This window comes from Aquila chrysaetos, chromosome 3 (genome assembly GCF_900496995.4).
Source record: "Aquila chrysaetos chrysaetos chromosome 3, bAquChr1.4, whole genome shotgun sequence".
Classification (NCBI taxonomy): domain Eukaryota; kingdom Metazoa; phylum Chordata; class Aves; order Accipitriformes; family Accipitridae; genus Aquila; species Aquila chrysaetos.
Genome location: NC_044006.1, coordinates 55,121,417 through 55,142,988, shown reverse-complemented (window position 1 = coordinate 55,142,988; position 21,572 = coordinate 55,121,417). Strand labels below are relative to the sequence as shown.

The 21,572-nt window shown below is 36.5% G+C and overlaps 2 protein-coding genes across 8 annotated transcripts in view; one reads left to right on the top strand and one right to left on the bottom strand.

The window, feature by feature from the left end:
* The window catches only part of RUNDC3B (RUN domain containing 3B), a 55,567-nt gene extending 42,013 nt beyond the window's left edge, over nucleotides 1-13,554 (top strand). The window contains exons 9-11 of the mRNA XM_030008281.1: nucleotides 7,978-8,124; nucleotides 8,505-8,620; nucleotides 11,090-13,554. Coding sequence (XP_029864141.1) covers nucleotides 7,978-8,124; nucleotides 8,505-8,620; nucleotides 11,090-11,235 — 409 coding nt within the window. The 3' untranslated portion in view covers nucleotides 11,236-13,554. The remainder of the gene's footprint in view (nucleotides 1-7,977; nucleotides 8,125-8,504; nucleotides 8,621-11,089) is intronic.
* Nucleotides 8,609-21,572, bottom strand: part of SLC25A40 (solute carrier family 25 member 40) — a 28,006-nt gene continuing 15,042 nt past the window's right edge. For 2 of the 7 annotated variants that reach the window (XM_030008284.1, XM_030008283.1), the window contains exons 10-11: nucleotides 19,885-19,965; nucleotides 14,727-15,367 (exon numbers count right to left, since the gene is read on the bottom strand). In XM_030008284.1, coding sequence (XP_029864144.1) covers nucleotides 15,252-15,367; nucleotides 19,885-19,965 — 197 coding nt within the window. In that variant the 3' untranslated portion in view covers nucleotides 14,727-15,251. Of the gene's footprint in view, nucleotides 8,682-14,726; nucleotides 15,786-19,884; nucleotides 19,966-21,572 lie in introns of those variants that run through there. The other 5 variants (XM_041122278.1, XM_041122282.1, XM_041122281.1 and 2 more) reach the window with 5 other exon arrangements.

Below are 21,572 nucleotides of genomic sequence, written 5' to 3'. Positions count from 1 at the left end.
TACTGTTTGGATAGTTTGGTAGTTGTATTAATTTGCATTCAGCTACCAGGAAGAACTTACATGAATCATGTCTTGCTGCTGCCTTTTTTTTTTTTTTTCCTTTTGCCACACCCCCCCCCTTTTTTTTTTTAAACCAATGTGGTCTTCTAGCCTTCCAAGTAAGTCAACATTGCCATATTTGCTCTTTTGTAATTAGAAACATGGCATTCTGAAGGAGCTTATGCTGGTTTTGGCAAATACTTTTCTATGCAGAAGCTCCATCTTACAGTTATAATGTTGGATATCTCTGCTGAAACTCTTGCTGGCTTAATATGTGAGTGGAAGTTTAAAAGAGTGGTTGTTCTGTCAACCCAAAGTTTACCCAACCATTTTGTGGTTGATACTGCTGTTTTTACTGAACCCAAGGGAAGAAGCATGTTAAAATGGCAAAAAATTACTGAGAAGACCACTGTTTCTGGTGAAGTTTTCCTGATCCATTCTGAAGGAAGATCTTGATTTTGTCCCCCCACCCCCCCCAACCCAACCCCATAAAAATGTTCTTTTAAAAGTTCAGCTATAGACAGATAATTTGTATTTACATGACTGACATGGAAAAAAAAATCCTTGAATGACAAGCTCAGTTTGAGAGGATATTTACTAATGGCAAATTTGATAATCTGTCAAAAAACCTGTTTGCTAAGAGTCCTCCATTTTCCAGCAGAAAGGACCTGATAGTTGAAGAATTGAATTAAAAGCTGCTCTTTACTTCTTCATAGTTCGGTTGCTAGCAAAGTTCAGTAATTTTTTTGTTTTCAGTCAAGAGCCACTATCTGGGGAAACTGGCTTCATTGTGCCTGCTATCTTCCTCCAAAGGAATCAGGCCTGGTTATTTGTCCAAGGACATGAACAGTGTCAGTTGTGCACTGCAGTAGTATTTTAATGAGCACACGCAAAGTTAACATACTATAGTGTGGTTTGATCCATTCTGGATGTCGGTATTCTGAAATAAAATCTCCACTGTAATTGGACTAGAACTCAAGAGTCAAACTGCCGGTACTTCTGCCAATATAAGTTTATCAACGTTACTCCAAAGATCAAGGAAATCAAAGGCTGTATAAAATTGATCACAGTAATTTTACTACTGGAGGATATATTTCAAAATTTCTAGGAGGTAATTAAGGAGGACTAAAAGGATTGCTGAAGAAGCTTCAAGGGGATCTGTTCTGTGGCACAACTAGTACCATTGCTGTGACACACAAAAGATCTGTTGGCCAGTCAGAAAGAGTAAGAAAATGTGGTGCAGTAGGACATGCCTGCTTTTTTTCACTACAGCGGCTGCAATTAGAAAGTCTGCTGGGATCTAACTGCTCTGGCATCTAATTTGGGGAATACTGTGTCTGTGCACAGGGCACAAGCCTGAGAGAGGTGATATATTGCAGCATCAAAATCTACTGGTAAGTAACTCATTTTCATACCTGCTGATCTAATTTCTCAAAGTCCAATGACATACCAGTCCAGACAGCTCACTGTCTTGCTGCAATACTGACAATTTGAGAGTTCCCTTTTATTTTAGAGTTGCTCTTACAGATTTTAGTTATATTCATGTATGCTATCAATTTGAGTTTGCATTCCATATTTCCTGTCCTAAATAAAGGTTTTTAAAGCTTGTTCTTTCTTATTCAAATGTTTTTATTTTTTTAAGCTTTTATTTTCACTTTTACTTTTCACTACTCAGGTAGTTCTTGAACTGGAGCACTCATCTGATATAATTCCCTTTCTTAGGGAATTAGTCTGTTTGGTTTATTTCCTGTCTTCATCTGCTGGTAGGAGGGCAAATTGCCAACTGGACTGGCATTTTCTGGATTTGGAGAAATTAAACTTGCAGGTAAGAAATTACTGGTTTTTCATAGGTATAATTGGAAACAGAACTGACTTTTTGTTTATTAAACAAAAAATCTGTGTAAATGGGTCTTTCAGAATAGGCTTCCAATGGCATGAATCTGGATTTGATCTCAGGGAAATTGGAAATCCAGTCTAGCTGAAATGAGACCAGAAATTTTATGTGGTAACCAAGATGAGCGTTTTCTGTTTTAGCTTGGGCTAAACTTGAGATTAATTTTTATTTACTTATTTATTTTTAAATTCCTGGAGGTAATATAGTACAGTATAGTAAGTGACCAAAGATAATCACCTTTTTATATCATTTCTGTTTTGCATGGAGGAACCCCATGTACAGGTTGTCTTTTGTCCCCATCCTCCACTATGAATGGGTGAATCAAGTCAGGTCACACTTTCAAGATGCAGAAGTCTTAGAAGTGTTAATTCAAAGGAGTAATTTCTTATCCTTTTGAGAGGTAGCTGAGCTGCCAAAAGTGATGGTAGTGCAAACAGAACTGTTTGTGAGGTTACCTTATGCATTAATTTTTTTTAAAAAAAAGCTGCTTCAAAAAAAAATAAAAAATTAAAAAATTGACCATTTGGATGATCCATTTTCAGAGTGGCTCGTATGTGATTGTACCAGAACAACTGAAAGGGCAGCATACTGTGGAGCAGGGATGGAAATGAGCAGTAATTTGTCAATTGCATTTTATTATTATATGTGTACCACACATAATGATATTCTGCTTGTGTTTAATAAGTAATCTCAAAATAATAAATCATGAAATAAACATCTCAAAATAATAAAACTTGAGGAAATCAGCAAGTAAATATTCTGGAGAGTGCCTGACAAAGACAGGGCCAGTGAATACTAGTGGAGTATGATGTTTATTAGAAGACTTCACTAATCTCAATTTTCCCTACTTCTTAAATACACAATTAAAGGACTGAAAGTCAAAAGCACGCAGAGATGTTTCTGTGAATAGCTGTATAAACCTGATGTTAATACTCTGGCTGTTGTTGTTATTCTTGAATAAAAGTAAGTAAATTTACAGGCCTGGAGGGAGTATATGTATGTGCACTTCAAGCAGACACTTATTTCTAACTTGGGAGTATGTTAGTGTTGATTAGTTAATGAATCATCAGTATTCTTTTGTAATAGGCAGGAATTTATTAGCAGGATGTTTTTACTGAATACTTTTGTTTGTTTTCTAAGGGAGCTTAATTTAAATAGCAGTTCCTGATGTAGAGAACAAAAAATATAAAAGTAAGCCAAATATTTGTTAGTTTTTAATGATGTATTCTGGCATTAAGATGATGTTCTCCTCTATTCTGCTGCTTGTTTTTCCTAACAAATTATTAGTTGCAGTAGTATTTTGAATTTGTATGGAGTTTTTCTTTTTTTGTAGCCATTAAAAAAAAAAAAAACCACCACAATTTAAATGTCATAACTTAAACAGGGTATCCTGTGCTTACATGGTGAGGCTGTGTATATTATACTTCTCTTATATATGTGTATCATGGAAAAATCTATGCCATGAAGTAATACAAAGGATATTTGACCATTTTAAAAGCTATTTTTTGAAAATACGTTCTGTCCCCACTGTCACCAATGCCTCTCTCATGTAATAAATTCCAACAAACATTTTGCAGGGTTTCACACTTTTCAGTATGAAAATAGCAATTCAGCAATTACTTCCAAAGGAATTAGAAATATTCTCTCTCTGTCTGCCATCTCTTCACTATTTCTTGATTTTTTGTAATGTTTTTAAGAACTTTAAACATGATATGAAGTTATCTTACAAAAATACTTGTTGGGGTGAGGACTGCTCAGAGCATGAAAAATAATTGTTTTCTTTCTGCAGATTACAAAAGAGAGCTTCTGTTACTTTTTGCCAATGTGATTATAAAGAGATGGAAATGATTGTAGGTAGAGAAGATACCAGTTAGTGGATGGGGGGGGGGAAGTTCACAGCCTTTCAGACAACCAAGGATTTTTTCATGCCTAGATTAGGTGATGTACCATAAATTAGTTTAACCCCCCCTGCTCTCATAATAAATTCTTACATATTCTCCCTACTCTACACAAAACTTTCTGCACTCTGCAGTCTCACCGTGTTAGTCCAGGATACCCTATTAAGCCATACCTCACATGCTGCCTGCCTTTCATTCAGAAAATAATCATACAATCTCTTATTAAGATCCACTGTATTCTCCATGTACCAACTACCTTCCTGAGATTATTACATTTAGAAGCCATTGTTTTTATCTTCTTTTTGTCTTTCAAGTTTTCTATTTCCAGTCTGAAGAAAGGGAGTTAACAGCTTATTGTGTATGCTCATTTGATTGTTTTCACTCAAACTTGGGTCGTATTTCCTTCCTTTTTAACTTCTCTCTATAGTAAACTCTTTTGTCTCTCTTTTCCTCTTCCCTTTTTGGAATGTCCTTGCTTTTGTATTAAATGGCTTAACGTATTGTCTACAAACCTTATTTTGCATCATCCTTATATCATCACAGCTACAAAACCAATACAATGATATTTTATTGAGTTTTATTTAAAAATAGAACTGCATACTTGTGATCTTCAGTGTTATTCTTATGATGTATTATGGATTTTGTTCCTTATAAGTTATGAGGTAATATCCTTCATAAAATCTAGGCTTTTAGTCTTGGTCTACAGGCATTCAGGTTATTCTGGTTTTCAGTTCGTGTTTCTTGCCAGCGGTTCATTCTTGGGAACAGAAGCAATAGAATAAAATCTGTTTGTACATAGGCCATTCCAGTTCAGTATGTTTTACTACAGACCAGCATTTTATACAGAAACTTAGATACTACTTTATTTTTATGTGAACTTTTGGGAACACTTTTGAAATATTTCCCAGTCAAGGCCCAAAGTGTTCAGTAGTTCCTTTTTTTATGTGTGTGTAAATAACAGAAAATATTCATTTTATATTTTATTCTTGAATATTTTGTGAAATGTGTAAATTTCACAAATACCCCTATTTGCTATTTGTACCTCTCTACCAATTCTTCAGTTCTTATTTTTGCTCTATGAATATTTTATTCTAATTTTTCCTCTGAAAGCTTTTATATGCCAAACTTACTTTCCTATACTAGCAGATAAATAAGTTTTAATAGTAATATTCTTCTTTTGGTTAAACAGCCTGACAGTAAACACATAGAGGAAATCTTCATTGCACTCATTGTGATCATTAAGTCCTACTTCAAATCTTGCAGTATTGCAGCCTAGAGTTGGCCAGCACTAGTTACAATGTTTGCATTCTGAGGAACAAGAGTGCTACTGTAGAAATTCAATCTGCCTTGGATAAAATAAATTGTTGTCTTTTGGGAGCTCTTAACTTCTAGAAAGAGCTCCTCTTGTCTGACCAAGAGCAGGAGAGCACTCAATAATCTTGTGCAGCATTTTTTCACATTGTTTCAAAATTTGTCTGTGTTTTTCATTAAAACATGATCATATTTCCTTCCTTTTTAACTCATTTCTATAGTAGACACTTTTGTCTCCCATTTCTCTTCCTCTTTGCATTTTTGAATATTTGTAGCAGTATCATTTTTGCCTTACGGTGATTAAGAGTTTGAGGATGATGTATGTTGCGTAGACACGGCGCTTAGGGACATGGTTTAGTGGTGGACTTGGCAGTGCTAGGTTTACGGTTGGACTAAATGACCTTAAGGGTCTTTTCCAACCTAAATGATTCTATGATTCTGTGCAGTTTAATACTTTGACTCTTAAAATAAGTCTGGTTAATATGCATAAATTGATACTGCCTTTGTTTACCTTGAGAGAATTGCTGTTTGCAAGCAGTGCCTTTAATATGTCTTTGCTGCAGTGGAATCTCATGATACTTGAAAAATGGCTGCAAAAGAGCAAACAGCTAAATAATCTATGAGGCTGAAAAAATAGGTAGTAACTACCAGGACCTGCTGGTATATTTTGTCTAACTTCCTATTGTCTATACTACTATTTTATATATACTGAATACTGTGTTTGGACTGATTTTATATATTCAAAGTTATTTTTACATATTTTTAAAGATGCAAAATAAAAGCATAAAAGTTTTAAGAGGAGAATAGTCACTTCTGTATCCTACTTGATGCCTGGTTTTCTTCCTGAGCATGGTTGAGTGGTTTAAGTAGTGATCTACTGGAACTGTCTTTAAATGTTGTTATGCTAAAATCCCTGGAGCAGTTTGGCTAGTCTTTGCTGCAGAATTTCTTTGTCCACACAGAAAGGGTTACATTTCAGGTTACTATAGCATAAAGATTTGTGGAAAAAGCCTCAATATAGAAACCTACGTAAAGTGCCAAAATTCCACTATTAGCAACTTATGTGTAGATGTGTGGTTTTGTCACCTTTGCTCAGCATGTTTGTTTAATAATAACTTAACACTGCTGCTGAGTTGTGTGGTGATAACATGCAGGAGTTGTCCAAATGGGAATTTACACGTGTGTGTTATATGTATGAATTTGCATTTAGTTACTGTGTACATATTTGCTAACTGTGTCCTGTTACAAAACTTCTATGAAAACATACAAGAAGTCCTTCTGAATAAGGAGGTGATGTAGTGTAACTGGCTAACCTCATAAGAACATGCTAGGTCATTGTTTCAGTTTCCTCAAATCAACAAGCCTTTAACAGACCTGTTTAATGCTCAATGTACTCCATGGGATTAGGGGAATTCCCTGGGGAAGTGAATACCATACAAGATATTTGAAATTATTGAGAGCTTTGGGTTATCAAAGTGGTATAGACCCCTCAGAGAGGAGGGGGAGGGGGGAGATCCCAGGGTAGAAAAGTTGATTGTCTACTTGCATGAACGCTGGGGAAATTCATCATCTTGAGAAAAGTTTCTTGAAAATAGTTTTGCTTGCTGTGGTGCTTTACCACCTTCTCTTGCAAAATTGCTGTGCATCTGTCTCCTCTCTCAAACTCAGCTACTAAAAAATCCTTACTGAACTTGCTATTGTCTTACCTTGTTATATGGGAAATTTTGGATCTTTGGTTGGTGTTATGTGCCCTTACTGAGGTTCTTGTCTAATGTCAGATACCACTTCAGATACCACCGGAATAAAAACTACATTGTAAAAACAGACCTGTTGACAATGTTATTTGTGAATTCACATAAATGTATGTGTACCATGAATAGTTAATTTGCTATGCAGTTTGGCATTTCAGATAACAACATAGCATTTAGCTTTGAACTCCTGAGTACATTCAGTATGGAGATATGTAACATTAGCTATTTGCTTCAGGCCACAGATAGTCAAACTTGTTGTAAAGCAGCATTTTGCTACTGCCTAGTATTTCATGGATTGGAGGAGTTATGGGTTAACAAGCAATGTAAGTTTTGTTTCTAGAGTTGTTCTACAGCAGTATAAGGGTAGGTTGTACAATTTGAAAAAGGCTGATCTTGTCTTGGAGCCTGAAGAACCATGTGCTTTCCTTATTTCTGTCTGACTTCTGGCAGATGACTTCCCATATTGGCATAGTAGCTTCCTCATTTCCAGAATTTTAGAAAACTGGTCTGCTTCATGGGAATATGAGGCAAAACTAATTTGAACATGTAAGGTACTCAGTTAACACATTTCCTGTAATTTAAAAACATAAATTACTAGGAACTGTAAGGTGGTAGAAAACAGAATAACTACATGTTATACTTCACCTGGAAGCATATAATGAAATTAACATGTCTGGTTTTTAGTTCATTCTGTAAAAGTATTGTGGGGGTGTGTTCAAACAGAAAAAAGAAAAAAAATTGGAGGGAAGGACATCACATTCCCATAGTTGGTTTGCAAAATAGTTGGACTGTTAATTACCATCATGCTGGCACAAAGAATCTTTAGAATGCTGTTGCTTTTTTATTGCTTTTGCAGAAAGATTCTAACTTCAACTTTTTCCTGCTCCTAAATCCTTCTCAATAGGTTTCTCAGTTGCTTCCCCTAGAAAAAATGAACAGTTTAAGATGCTTTATGAAAACTGCAATCTGTTGGTCACTCAAAGTAGAACATCAACTTGGTCAGGACTATTTGCCCTGTTTTTCTTCCTGTACCTTAAGGAATTGCATTTAATAGACTGAGATTTACTGCTTTTTGTATTCACAGGACTGTGCTAAAGAATAATGACTTGAGATCAAGACAAGAATTAACTACTCACCTCACCAATCAGTGGCCTTCCCCAGGAGCTCTGGATGTCAATGCTGTTGCCTTGGACACTCTACTCTATAGAAAGCACAATCAACAATGGGATGAGTAAGTTGAATATTTATTTTGATTCACCTTTAAAGGAACAGGGAAACTCAAAATTTATCTTTCCCTTAGCATACTCTGAAGTGTACCCTATCGGAATTATCTCTTACAATGTACAAGGATCAGCTGGCAGAAAAAAATCAGTTTATCTCACCGTAAAAATTTCCTTCCTTTGGATTAATTAAAACAAAAAAAAAAAAAAAAAAAGTAATTGCTTTAGGAAAAACCAGTGTTTTAGAAACAAACAAACAAACAAAAAAATAGAGTATTTAGGAGAAGAAAGATTAACTGCCTAGGTTTTTTTAGAAGACTTTTTAAGGACAATTGAAGATATCTAGTTAGATCTTTAAATATGTTACTATTAAATATTACTTGGTTTGCAGGAAGAGTTTTCAAAGTCTGGACCAACTTTCAGCAGAAGTTAGTCTTTCTCAGTCCTCTCTGGATCCAGGTCACTCACAGGATGGGAAGCAGGATGGAATGAACTTATTAAATGAAGGTACAGAGCCAGTCTAGTGGCTTCATTTTATTTTATTCTTCATAGCTCTGATCTTCAGTCCCTGTGAGATGAATTTTGAGTGTGAACAAAATATGCATCGAACAGCATATTTTTTCATTGTTATGCAAATTGTTTCAGTTTCCCTAAGGACTATACTTCAAATAAGTTTGCATTTATGAAGATGCCCGCACCCCCAATAATGTAAGACTTCGTGCTGTATTTAAAGCTAAGCTTCAAATATGTTGCATATCTTCCTTGTCCATCATGGACCAAGACAGCTCAGCTACAAGGAGGATCTTCTGTCATCTTTCTGTTACAACTAACTCAAATCTTTTTGAGTTTTTTAAGTTTCCTTTTTTGTTTCTTAAAAGAAAGATTAAAGGCACCGGATTTGCAACTACCACTGTCATGCTTACATCTTGCATTCAACATTTATCTGTGGAGATGCAGCCTGACAGTGTTTCTGTTAAAACAGAGAGGGGAACGTGATATGAACCATGCTAGTATATAAATGTAATATACACAAACACACCCCCTTTCAAAATCTTATCAAAGTTGAGCTGCTCCATCTTGTGGGTGAAAAGCAGAAAAATGCTGGAAGACTTCTGAAATAGTAGTATTTTGGGTACAGAACACACTGGTATAAAAGTCCTTTTTGTATTTCATCAAATGTTAACTTTAAATAGACTTGACAATACAGAGCCTTAGTAGTTGATAACTGTAAAATTTCTTGGTTTTAAAATATCAAGGATGTAAAATTTAGAACTTTTTTTAAAACTGTGAACAGTCTTAAAATCTAAATTATTTCAAGTTAGCTTAGAGAAAGTGAAATAGAATCAGCATGGCTATTATGAAGAGACTTCTTGTGCAGATCTACTTTCAACTGTTTTTTTGCAATGTTAATCATTTGAAGTTATGCTTTGTTTTATCTTCTGTAAGTAAAGGTGTGGCAAAATCACTGATAATAATAGTTAAGGTTTTGATTTCAAGACTCTATCTTTAAAGGTATCATAACATCTCACTTCTAAATTACTGAGGTTCATCAGTACCTAAGCTTTAATATAATTTTATAAGATGGTATGTGATCCTGCTGTTAAAATACCTCTGGTCTAACTCTCAGTATGGCAGTTTTAATTAAAAGATTAGAAGTAGTAAACTTTCACAATACTATTAAGCCCACTCATGTAGTCAGATTTTTAGCTGCACCCTTGTTGAAATCAAGGGCTGTCCCCAAACAGTGTTACACTGCTCTTTGTGTATTTTATGTCCTCCAATTGAATGTAGTCTTTAAAGGGTAGTTTTTATGGGAATAAAATTCTTCTAAAAGTGAAGATTTTTAAAAAGTCTTCAATCTAGTTCATTCTTTAGGGAAAGATATTCAGTCACTTGAAAAAAGCTTAGTAGAGGTGAGACCTAAAATCTAATGGAAACTGCTAACAGGAACCATAAATGATGCAAGAGAGCTACATCTCACACACACACACACACCCCCCCCAATGAATTATTGGGCAGGGCACGATTTGGGTTGTTTCGGTTTTTTCTTACATCCTTGTCATGAGAATAAAACTTTTCTGTCAGGAACAGGAGATGCAATTTTAAGAAATGCTACTTTATAGGTGTGATTTAAAAAAAATCTGGTAGACTGGCTTATCAATAAAATCTTGTGCCTGTGACCTTTTTAAGTTCATTTTAATCTCTAGTTTAAGGTGATCTTTTTTATTCTGCAGGTGAGCCAGGATGATGAAATAGGGAGATGCTGGTAGATAAAATTCTTTATAATGTAATTTATTAGCGGAGTTGTCACAAAATAACTTGAATGGATGTTCTGAGAAGGAAAGACATAAAATAAATAGAGAAATTGTCCAATGCAGTCTTATACCTATAGGTATGTTTCATGTTAACTGTCAAGTGTATGTGGATGACACGGCAGATACTTGCACTGCTGCTCCTGCACTGTAGGGCTTTTTCCGGTGGTCGGAGCCTAATGCACTTCAAATTACCAAGGTTTAAAAAACAAAACATGTTTATTTTTAAAGAAATATATCCTGATTCCAGTTAATTCTACTCCTTTCTGAGGGATTTAAAATTACATCTCTGGTACTGATGTTGTATTAGTAACATCACTCCCATTTATATATAATGTACTCAACTAAAACTGGTGCTTGAGTTAGTAACTTCAGTTCACCGTGTAGTCAGTGGAGTCTCTGAATCTCCTTCTGTAGGAGACTGACTACAGCCCAGCCTGCAGTGCATGGGTAGGGATCTCTTTACCACCTGGACAGGGAAGGTATGGCATAAATTACGTGCCTTCCTAATTGCATTTATGAAGTATGCGTGTGCTGAAGCACTAATAGGTAATTCATAATAGTGTAGATGAAACATTTTTTTCTATTCCCTCTTTTTTTTTTTTGTGGTCAGGTCATCTTGTGCTGTAAAAATTATTAGCTTAATTCTTGTTTTTCTTAACAGGGAAGGAAGACACTCCATCACTGCTTGGTCTTTGTGGCTCTCTTACTTCAGTAGCAAGCTACAAATCTCTCACAAGTCTGAAATCAAGTGAATATCTTGCAAGTCCCACAACAGAGATGACAAGTCCAGGCTTAACACCATCTTGAGATACACACGAGAAGGAAGAGCTTTGTGTTGTATGCATTTGGTTTATGTTCCATAAAATGACTTGCAATGAAGACTGCTAGTTCTGAGTTAAAAAATAAGCTGCTTTATTTTTCTTTTCATGGTTACCTGTTTAATTCACAAATTCTGTCAGTTTTCATTCAAACTCTTTTTTCCCCCAGAGGACTTTTCAGATTTTCTATTTTAGTCTTGAATTATTTAAAGCTCTTGGTCAGGTAGCGGACATATAATCTGATGCTTATGACTGATTTTTAAAATGAAACAGTTGCAAATCAGTCCCCTACTTAACTGCCACGACCTTTGTTTCTCTTTGCAATGGCCTGGCCCTACTCCAGCCACGGTGCTTCTCTGCAGTGCTTTAAATATCTATCAACTGTTGCAGAACAGACAGGGAATCCTTAATGCCAGTCTTTCTAGGCAAATAAATATTTTACCTAAAAATCCAGCTTTTCATCTGTGTATGTGGCATAGGACCTCAAATAGCATATTTAACCTATCAACAGCTCTTCTGAAGTTGACTCAATGTTAGATTTTGCATTCTTGTTAGTATCATGGCACTTAGGAGATGTCTGAATCGCACTGAAGAATCACACTGAAACACTCCTGCTAATTCTTGAAGTTGCATGTGAATAACAAATGTAAGTTGATCATCTAAGTCAAGCATACTTAGCGATTTGTAAATGCTGAGGAAACTCACTAAATGCTTTTGAGTGACCTGAGTTACAGATAATCAAACATTATACAAGAAACTTCTTGGTTTATTGGCCTTGCTGGAAAGATGGGGACTAAGGATGGTGGAGTTAGCACCTTGGGAAGTTTGGATTGTGTGTTTATTGGCAAGATCCCAAGGAGAATGAAAAAGGGGAAACAAAGACAATGTAATGACAGTATTCTCATGTTAAAGATTTTTCTCATTCCTGTAGTAGTGCAATAGGTATTTTTTCTTGATTAGGTAATACCGCAGAACTTAAATTTAAGTCAGTTTTCTCAAATTACTTGCCATTGATTTAAATTACTGAAGGGGGAGGGGGGAAGGGAGACATTTTTTAAATGAAACTAACTTTCCAGATTATCCTACAGTTTCAAAGTTTGCAAATTAATTTTTCAATTGCAAACTATATTCTTAATTCTTTGTAAGATACAATGGATCCTTTATCTATGAATTTTGCTAATCAAGGTAATGCTTATCAGTATGATTAGTAACTTTTTAAACAAAACTTAAATGCATGTAAGTACGTTGTATTTATAAGTGCTAGGGAAGATGCTTTTTTGTGCCAAAGAAGTTTCATAAATTGTTTACATGAGTAGCTGCAATACAAGACAGATTTTTAATTATTGCTTACTCTTAGATGTTTACAGTATGTCACTACACTGTATGGTTTTAGTTGATTTGCCTCTTGTAATGGTACCTTGGCACTACTACTATAATCTCGTCATTTTAGGGTGGGCTTGAAAGAGAGAAGATTCATTCTTACCTTTACTAAAAACTACAGGAAATGTTTAGCCTTTGTAAGTATGAGGCTTTGCATCTCTGGAATGCAACGCAGTTGGATTTAGCTGGAGGAGGTTCCAGATACATCTCCTCAACTCTCCAGTCCACAGTGCTGGAGGTCATTGCATCCATGGCAGGGTAAACAACTACTGATGCCATTTTAATGCAGATTTTTTAAGCAGCTTAGCCAAATCCACCAGACCTTGTCTTTCAAGCCCTCATGTACCCACTCAGTTAATTTCTTTGTAATAAACTGACCATTAAATCCTTTCATACACTGTCAGAATGTCCATTACTTCATGTAACTGGTTTTTTTGTTATCACATTAAGCACCTGTTCTCTCATGGCAGTTGAGTAACATTATTAAATACTAATTTGTAAACTAGAGATGCATTTTTACCTCAAATACAGTGAAGGAATCTGGATTCCACAAGTTAACATTCTACATCAAGGTACACTGATTTAATCGGTCTTGTTTGCTGTTAAAACACTTCTACATCCCACTGTGTCAGTATTTTGGAGGGGGCTATAATCATGATCTTCAGTCATGTTTGCTGATGGCTCTTTTCTTGGAGCTACTGGTGTGAAATTCATGTGTCATTTAACTGAAGTCTTTTATGTAGTCTGACACCACTGTGAGTTTCTGGGTGTCATTTTGTGCATGGGAAATCAGTTATGTGTGTCTTTCTCAGTTATAAACATTAATCATTTTTCAAAAAAAAAGAAAAAAATGCCGAAACTGTATGTTTTGTTGCCTTGACGTTCCATAAATGTTGCATGTAAATTAAACATTTTGTATCATCACTAATTACTAGGTTTTGCCTCTGTTTTAATCAGGCAGGATAAAATAAGGCCATTTGACAAATTACAGTATTATTGAGCTTATAGCAAATTCTTTTCTTGCAAAACAGGGAGACTTTTTGTTGCTATATTTCATTCAATGTGGTCCAAAATCTGCTGTTACTACTTTCTTTCTCTTAGGTTTTATTTTGAGTTTCTAGTGTAAAATTACTTTGAAAAATCACAATGGGGGAACAGTGTCAAACATCTATGGCAGTACCTCTTGCCTGCACTGTATGCAGTAACTTTGTACCTGATGTCTTTACAGCTAGACCGTTTTTCAGTGCATGATGAATTTTCATCAAGGCCAAACATGTGCTGGGATACCTTCTGCATAGTAGAATAGGACTGAAGTCCATTTCTTGGGTAAAGCACACCCAGAAGTTGGTGTCTTAAGGACCTGACTACAGAGTTGCTTTTGTACCAGCACACCCCCTCATTAAAATACACAAAACATAAAATTCAACCACTTCATTGAAAATGCATGGAAGAAGGGATGTAGTGAGGGTAGTTACAAAATAATTTTAAAAAAAAAATCATACAGAGGAAGCTGTGATTCAGTAAGTCAAGTGCCTATGGGCAAGGGAGACACTGCAACTGTTCATACCACGCGTGTGCAGCACACACGTGAGTAGCAGACAGGGGCTGTGTCTACAGCAGTAAAGTAAATGTGCTCTTCCCTTCAGATAGATAGATGGCTGAGTCAAACTGGCATGGAACCACCTGTGTTTACGCCAGCAAACTCGGCCTTCAAAACCAGGTGATCCCATACAAACTGGGTATGGGGAATGCTCCCCCCCAGGGAGCCTGGCCCTGCCTTGGAGCTGTGTGACAGTGACAGCTTGCACCTCCCAAAAACATGCGAGGGAGCGTTCCTCCAAAACACATGTTCAGGCAGTTGTCTTCAGTGCCTGGGTGTGCTTTAGAGTATTACCTTAAACTAAAAAGCCACTGCAGCACCTCTCAATGTATTCACCATGCTCTCTGGGTTTCTAATGAGCATGATGTACTTTTTCCAGTTTGACCTAAAGCATTTTTCATTTTAAATAAACCTGAGAAGAAGGCAAAGACTATTTTATAATATGCATTTACACAAAATATAGAGCTGCAAATAACAAAACATGCACAGAATTAAAGATGTATTAAGCAATAATAAATAAGCATTTATTGAATTCATTCTGTATCAACCTCCTTATGGAGGAAGAATTGTATTGTACAATTGGAAGCCCAAAACATTTTCTAAACATCATTTTAAATACCCAACAAAAATGTTTAGTCAGACTGAAAATTAACACAGTGACAGTGGTTATTCTTCATTGCTCTGTCCGGCCTCTATTTTTTTCCCCTTTTAATCATCACTGAAGAACAGTCAGAGCACATTCCCCAACCCCCCCACCTTCTCCTTTCTTTCTTTCTTTTTTCTCTCTAGCTACAAGAGAAGTAACAAAATCTTCAATGATAGCTTAAGGGTCATGTGTATTTTCTTAGTCTTAAGAAAAAAAGTGAATTTATCCTGTGTGAAACAGTTGTTTTTGTGAAGTTGTATGTGGTTACCAAATGTAATCACAGAAATTCACTGGGAATTCTAGAAAATGCTTTGACAGATTCAAATTTGGCACAACCTTCACCATATATTTTGACTTCATACAATGGGAAGAAGGAGAATCAAGGGCATTGGTTCATTTTTTCATTTAAATGAGAAAAGAAAGACTTTCCGTATTCATATGTGCTGATCATTATGGCACAAGCAGGAGCAACTTTAAACAGCCGTGGAATAATACCTGCCCAGAAGAGAAAGGAAAGTATTCACTACAATTTGTTTTCAGACTGAAGTGCTGTAGTACCATTTAGTGGTCATAGTATATTGATGCCATAGTGTATCAGCGTAGAACTGGGATTCTACCTGTCCAAAATACTAAAATTACTGGCTGTAGGTATTACCACTGTAATAATCCTATGACACCCTCTGCGGCCTGCCTGCCTCAAGTCCATTGTGTCTCTGCCCCTTCTGTCTCTCCGCGGAGGTGGAACACCTTGACCTGCAGGGCTACTTTGCTCCAGCACAGAAGAGGTGGCCCTGGGGGGGACAGACTGTGTGCCCTCCCCTAAGTGTCACTGCAAACTTGCTGCTTGTGTGGGACAACCAGAGGCTGGTGAACTCTCAGGTGGGACAGCAAGAGGTTCAGGAAGCCCTGAATCCTGAAATGGAAAAAGTCAGAGAGGAAAGGGCTCAAGTACCATGCTGGGCTGTACCCTCTGCTGTAGGTATGTGCCTCAGCCCTTCAAGCCAACTGTTTAGTAAAAAGCGTGATTCTCCTGCCACTGTCTCTGAAGACCTATAGCACCTTTACTAAAATGGAAGGATCCTAGTCACATGTATAAATGACAGAATTTAGGTGTTAAATGTCTCCCATTAAAATCAACTGTCATCTTGTCAGTGGAGTTTAGAAAGTGATTCAGTTTACCTAGAGGTAGGAGAATAAGGCTGAATCCACGTGTCTACACATGGCCATCTACTTCCACTCGAAACGCAAAGACATCTATCTGCATGGAGCTAGCACAGATGATGCATGACCTATGGAAAACTTGTGTCCCTTTGGAACAGTAGTAAGAAGCCAGGCAGAATACTCCCGGTCATCTCACCTACATGTGGGCGACTGAACTGAGATAGTGGCTGATTAAGTGAACCTCTCTACACTCTGTTACTCATGTGTCAAGACCTAAATGTAGGTATCCTAATCTGTGAACTAAATTCCACCCAAAGTGTCTAATAATATCAATGCTTTGTGGTGTCTTGCATTCTGCTGGCATCAGTGCTCTGAAATATGCAAATCCTGTTACCCAGCTATGTTACCCATCACTGTACAGCAAGTAAAGCAATTTACTCTCTTTCAGCAAACACAAACAAGTCTTGCAAGTCTTCAACCAACTGTGTAGCCATTCAAACAAAGAACCCCAATGAACCAATGCAGTGTTGTCAAGACTTGTAAGTATCCTGGGTTTGGAATGTCTCCTGCAGTTGTTCATTTAAGTATGCACTATGGTAGGCTTTTATCTCAATATCATTTTAATCTCAGAATCTTGTCATTTCCTCCTTAGGCTGCTAGAGTCATACATGACAACACATGTGCATTACAAAGGACTTCTGTGCATGGCAACAACAGAGTATTGCCCCAGCCATTCAACAGAACAGGACAACAGCAGCCTCACCCATCAGGTAGACTTGCTGAAGACAGAAAGACATGGGAATCTTTTCCCCTACAGCCTGGGAGAAAGGCATGGGGGGAGCTGAATGACAAGTACCAAGGAAGTAAGAAAGCTTAGGGAGATGAGCATCCTGAGGTGGACACACAGGAAGGCAAGAGCACTTTGTGACTATGAGCATTTTATATACATTCAGGGTTGAATTTTCAATCTCCAGTTCCCATACATAGAAAGGAAGCTATTCAAAGGCAAAACACTTTAAGAACAGTTTAGTTAAGAAGCGATACTGTTTTAGTCTGGTGATACTTGGGCTAGTAAATTATTGATAGAACTACCGGAATGTACATATTCAACAAAAGCAAAGTTTCACCCGCAGGTAAAGATTTGCTTTTGTTTAATGAATGATAGCAGTTCTTCACAAAAAGATATGAACCAGCAATTACAACTCTTGAGGATGTGTAATCAGCTTGAACATTCGCACTGTGAATATCTATTTGCACTGTCATGTGAGGCTGGAAACTCTTATTCTCTCAGTTCCTGTCACATGTGGCGGCAATCCCAGACTGCCTTTGTCCATACTCAGGTACACAGAGTGGGAAATGCCTAGCACTACCTGAGTTTCCTCTTAATTCCCACTCAGCCACAATACAGGAAAGGGAGAGAAGGTAGTGAGCGCACTTGTGGATGGATGGCAAGTCTCAAAGAACTCCATTAACTGATAATCACAGCACAGCATACATGTGCTATCCCAAAATGTAACACAGTAACCTCCATATTCATATTTACTTGGATATGAATTGTGGACTGAGCAGTGTGAAGCAAAACTTACAAGCATTCACCACAAAATGCATTTCTTTGAATGGTGGAGGAATGTTTAGTTATAGGTAGTTATAGGTTATATGAGAATGCAAGAACTCCAGTTTCTGGGAAACCAAATCTTTTCTTCCTGCTTTGCTTGACAGAGCATGCCAAGTAGAAAACTCTGACAGAGGCTGACAGAAATCTAGCAGGATCCATGATAGCTGCTGCCAAATATCTACAAATCTGTGAACAAATTTCCATGTCGTTCTCCACGAGAATATTCTGGGATCTGGCTAAATTCGCCATGAATTACTGAGTCGACTGGTGATTATCTCAGAAGGAAGTCAATCCTTTTTGGTAACTACAGAAGTGGAACATTCCCTGAAAGATTTTAAGAATTAAAAGAAATCCTCAGTTTCAGGATGAGGTAACAGTGAGGGAATGGAATGTCATTTTTCTTGTCTCATGTCACACTTGCCAGCTCACAAAGACCCTGTTCCGGCCAGGGCAGTATGGTTACGTAGTGGAAAAGACACTTCTAAGTCTCATGAGGTCTCAGGAGGCTCTATGATCACTCCTTGATGCCAGAAAGTCCTCTTACAATTAGCCACAATGATTAAAATAAGGAGGAAAAGTACCTCCTGCTGGACCTCTCAGGAAAAGGGCCAGCTTCGTTGCTGGAGGTTTTGAGTTAGTACCAAGAATTAGGTCATATGATTAGGTAGGCCCCACTGGTTTCAGAGAATTGCCAGGATTTGAAAAAGACACCAGAAGGTATTCCTGGGGGCTTCTTTTCTGTTCTATAAATATGCAGGGTTTAAATGGCCAAGATATCTTGTGATGGTCAGGGATACATCTGTGCTGGTCAGCAGTAGAAATAACTACTGCACATAGTTCAGGGCTAAAAAGTGATCTTTGCCAAAGCTATCAAAAAGACTAAAAGAAAGTCTTTAAGACAGCCCATGGAAGAAGCAAAATAAAATACATCAAGGAATTATACAGCTAAATGGGGTCGTAACAGTGATATTCTGTCTTACTGAATGGCTCAGACGAACTGAAACAACACCAGCTACATGCTAAATCATGTACTGATGTGCTGAACACTGGACACAGCTGGGCAGCAATGGTCCCTTGATAGGTTCAGTGAGGGTAAGACAGTCTGTAAGACGTGTACACTTGTATGTACGCAAATGCGATAACGTACAAGTACAATTTAAAAACTCTGTCTCATTCAGAACTCATTGAATTGTCAAGATTGTGTTTCTCCATCTGTTTAAACATAAAAATTTAACAAATATTTTAAATAATGTTTCTAGTTTGATAGAAAATTTTAAGGAAAAAATTATTGGGGAATAGTTGTTGCATGACCTTGAATGTCTCAAATATTATACAGTATTCAACATAATTACTCCCATCTAGCAAACAAATACTAATATAACTGCCGTATCTTCCAGTCCTCTGCAAAAAACTGCATCAAAGTCCAACTTAAAACAACTGCATCATAGGATAGATGGGATCTATCCTGGGCCTAGTATTCCACAGGCCAGTAACAGTATTTTATTATGTGAATTCTATTTCAAAATATCTATTCCATACTCAGACTTCTTGGGTTCTCAATAATGCATCTTCTTCAAAGACTAAGAAGGAGGCAGAAAAATACCACTGAAGCTTAAGCTCTGTTTCCAAGACAGAAAGAACCAAAAAAATTGAGTATAGAAACTAGTATGAGATGAAGAACAAAAGTTAGGGTGGCTATTCCTAAATATACGTGCTGCAACAGTACTGACTGTTTTGAAATTTTTAGCACTGGACTAAAAACTGCATCTAAGAAACTTTCTCAGTCTAGAAACATCTCCATACTGTAGCTTCCAAACTCACAAGCCATTAAATTTCCTTTGTACCAATTCTTTCTGAAAAACCCAACCATTACAGTTTAAGAAATCAACAAATTATTTAAATTTGAAAGAAACTATTTCATGAACTGAACGTTTTCCCACCATTTTTAATTGCCAATACAGCCATATCTGTCAAGCCCAATCCCTCTATTTTTTAAATAAATCATGTCCATCTTGGACAGCTGTATCTTAGTAACTTATGAAGAGTTTACCAAAATTCTCTCTGGATGTATGCGTGTCTGTTGCTTTATATATGCAAAATATTCCATAACTGAGAGTGTTCATATAGATGGAAATATTATATAATTTATGCATGTTAATATCTATAATCACTTGTTACTGATTAAAAAACTTTCCCTCTAGTCTGAGGTTTTTTAGAAAGATATCAAAAGATTTACCAGCAAATAATCCAGTAATCCCATTTTTAGCGACAATTTTCCTCATAACTGCCCAGGTTGACGTACAGTCCCTCTGTGGAACTCAATACAGTACAAGAGAACAGTAAATTAAGCAATATACACAATACCACAGAAAAATATTTTTAGAAATCAAAGAAAGACAGTCACTTCAAATGTAATTATTAGGTTTAATTAATTTTATGTTAATTTTATCCATAGTGTTTATACAGGATGTTAAATTCATACAGTATGCAAGTTCATACAATACTCAGGTTAAAATAGCATGACATGGAAAAATGTGTAGTAATGCCTGAAGTAAGATACATGAACAGAGACAATATTCCTTACTAGAATAACTGATAGAGTTGAAAAAAGTCAACTAGCTTTCAAACGAGCCAGTCCCTTTCCACGTCACTTTATACATGCAGCTAAAAGATCATCATAATTCAGATTTTTAAACAAGAACTTTCCTTTATGGTGAACTGAATCTGAAGGTCAGTTTTGAGAATTGGTATCAGAAGAATGAATATAATAATTAAGCTAGGACACTACAACGTACATCTAAGTTTACAAAAATCAAATCCCCCAAAACGTATAAGTTAGTTTAAGACAGTATAGGTCTATGAGATATGGATCGCAGTCCCTTGTAGAGCTAAATCAGATACCATAAGCAACCTAACTGCAGCAGCATCAAGAAGCAATCTGCATTGCAGACATGCAACTGTTTTAAACAGAGGAATTTTTTTGTGTGCTATTTCACTCTGCACATGTTGTTTTCATTGATCTGTAATATGAAAGTGGCGGTTTTTTTCTAGAGAAAAGTTAAAACAGTTTCATAGAATGCATTCAGCAGGAACAGCCTACAGCATCTGGAAGCCACAAAATATTTTTGTGGCCACAGAGAAACAATATGTAGATGTATAGTCAGTGTCCAACTCTAACAGCAACAGGATTTGGAAAGAATTACTAGTACAAATTATAGATACCCATAATGAAATTTTAGATATATATTAATCTAGTTAATATCAACTTAATAAATATATGGCAGCTACCTGTGATTCACAGTGGTGTTAGCAATGAATTTTTACATTCATCAGCACAAGGGAAGAATTGAAACACAGAAACTATTTATATTTAAAGCTTTTTTGATCTTCATCTGTTCTGCAATGAAACATAAATATGGTTTTTTGAAAATTATACCAGCTAAAAATAATTTGCCAGAGAGAACGAAACCTCATGCCAAAAAGTGAGCACTAGGTTTTCATAACATAGTTCTAAACTAGGGCCTTCGTTTCTAAGCAGAAACTATTTGGGCACTCAGCCTTTTTACTGGTCTGTAATCTTAAAGCCATGATTAACATTTATTTAAGTTAATGAAAGTCCCCCGCTGGTCCAGGTCCCAAGTAATGGAAAAAAAAAGGTTTTAGATACAACTTGAATTTGTATAAAATGCAGTGGTGCTCTACTGAACGCAGAACAGAAAAGAAACTTCCTTCCTCTTTCAACCTTTAAAGCTGTTAAGATATTCACTAATATGCCCGCAAGAATAATTTCTTTGAAATCACACAAAAATAAGGTAAAAAATACATAACCTGAGCACAGTGCTTTCTCTCTCTAGACTAATATTTAACAAAAGAAGAGTATCGTTGTGAAGAGGCAAGTGGTAGTGAATGTGCAAATGTTTTATC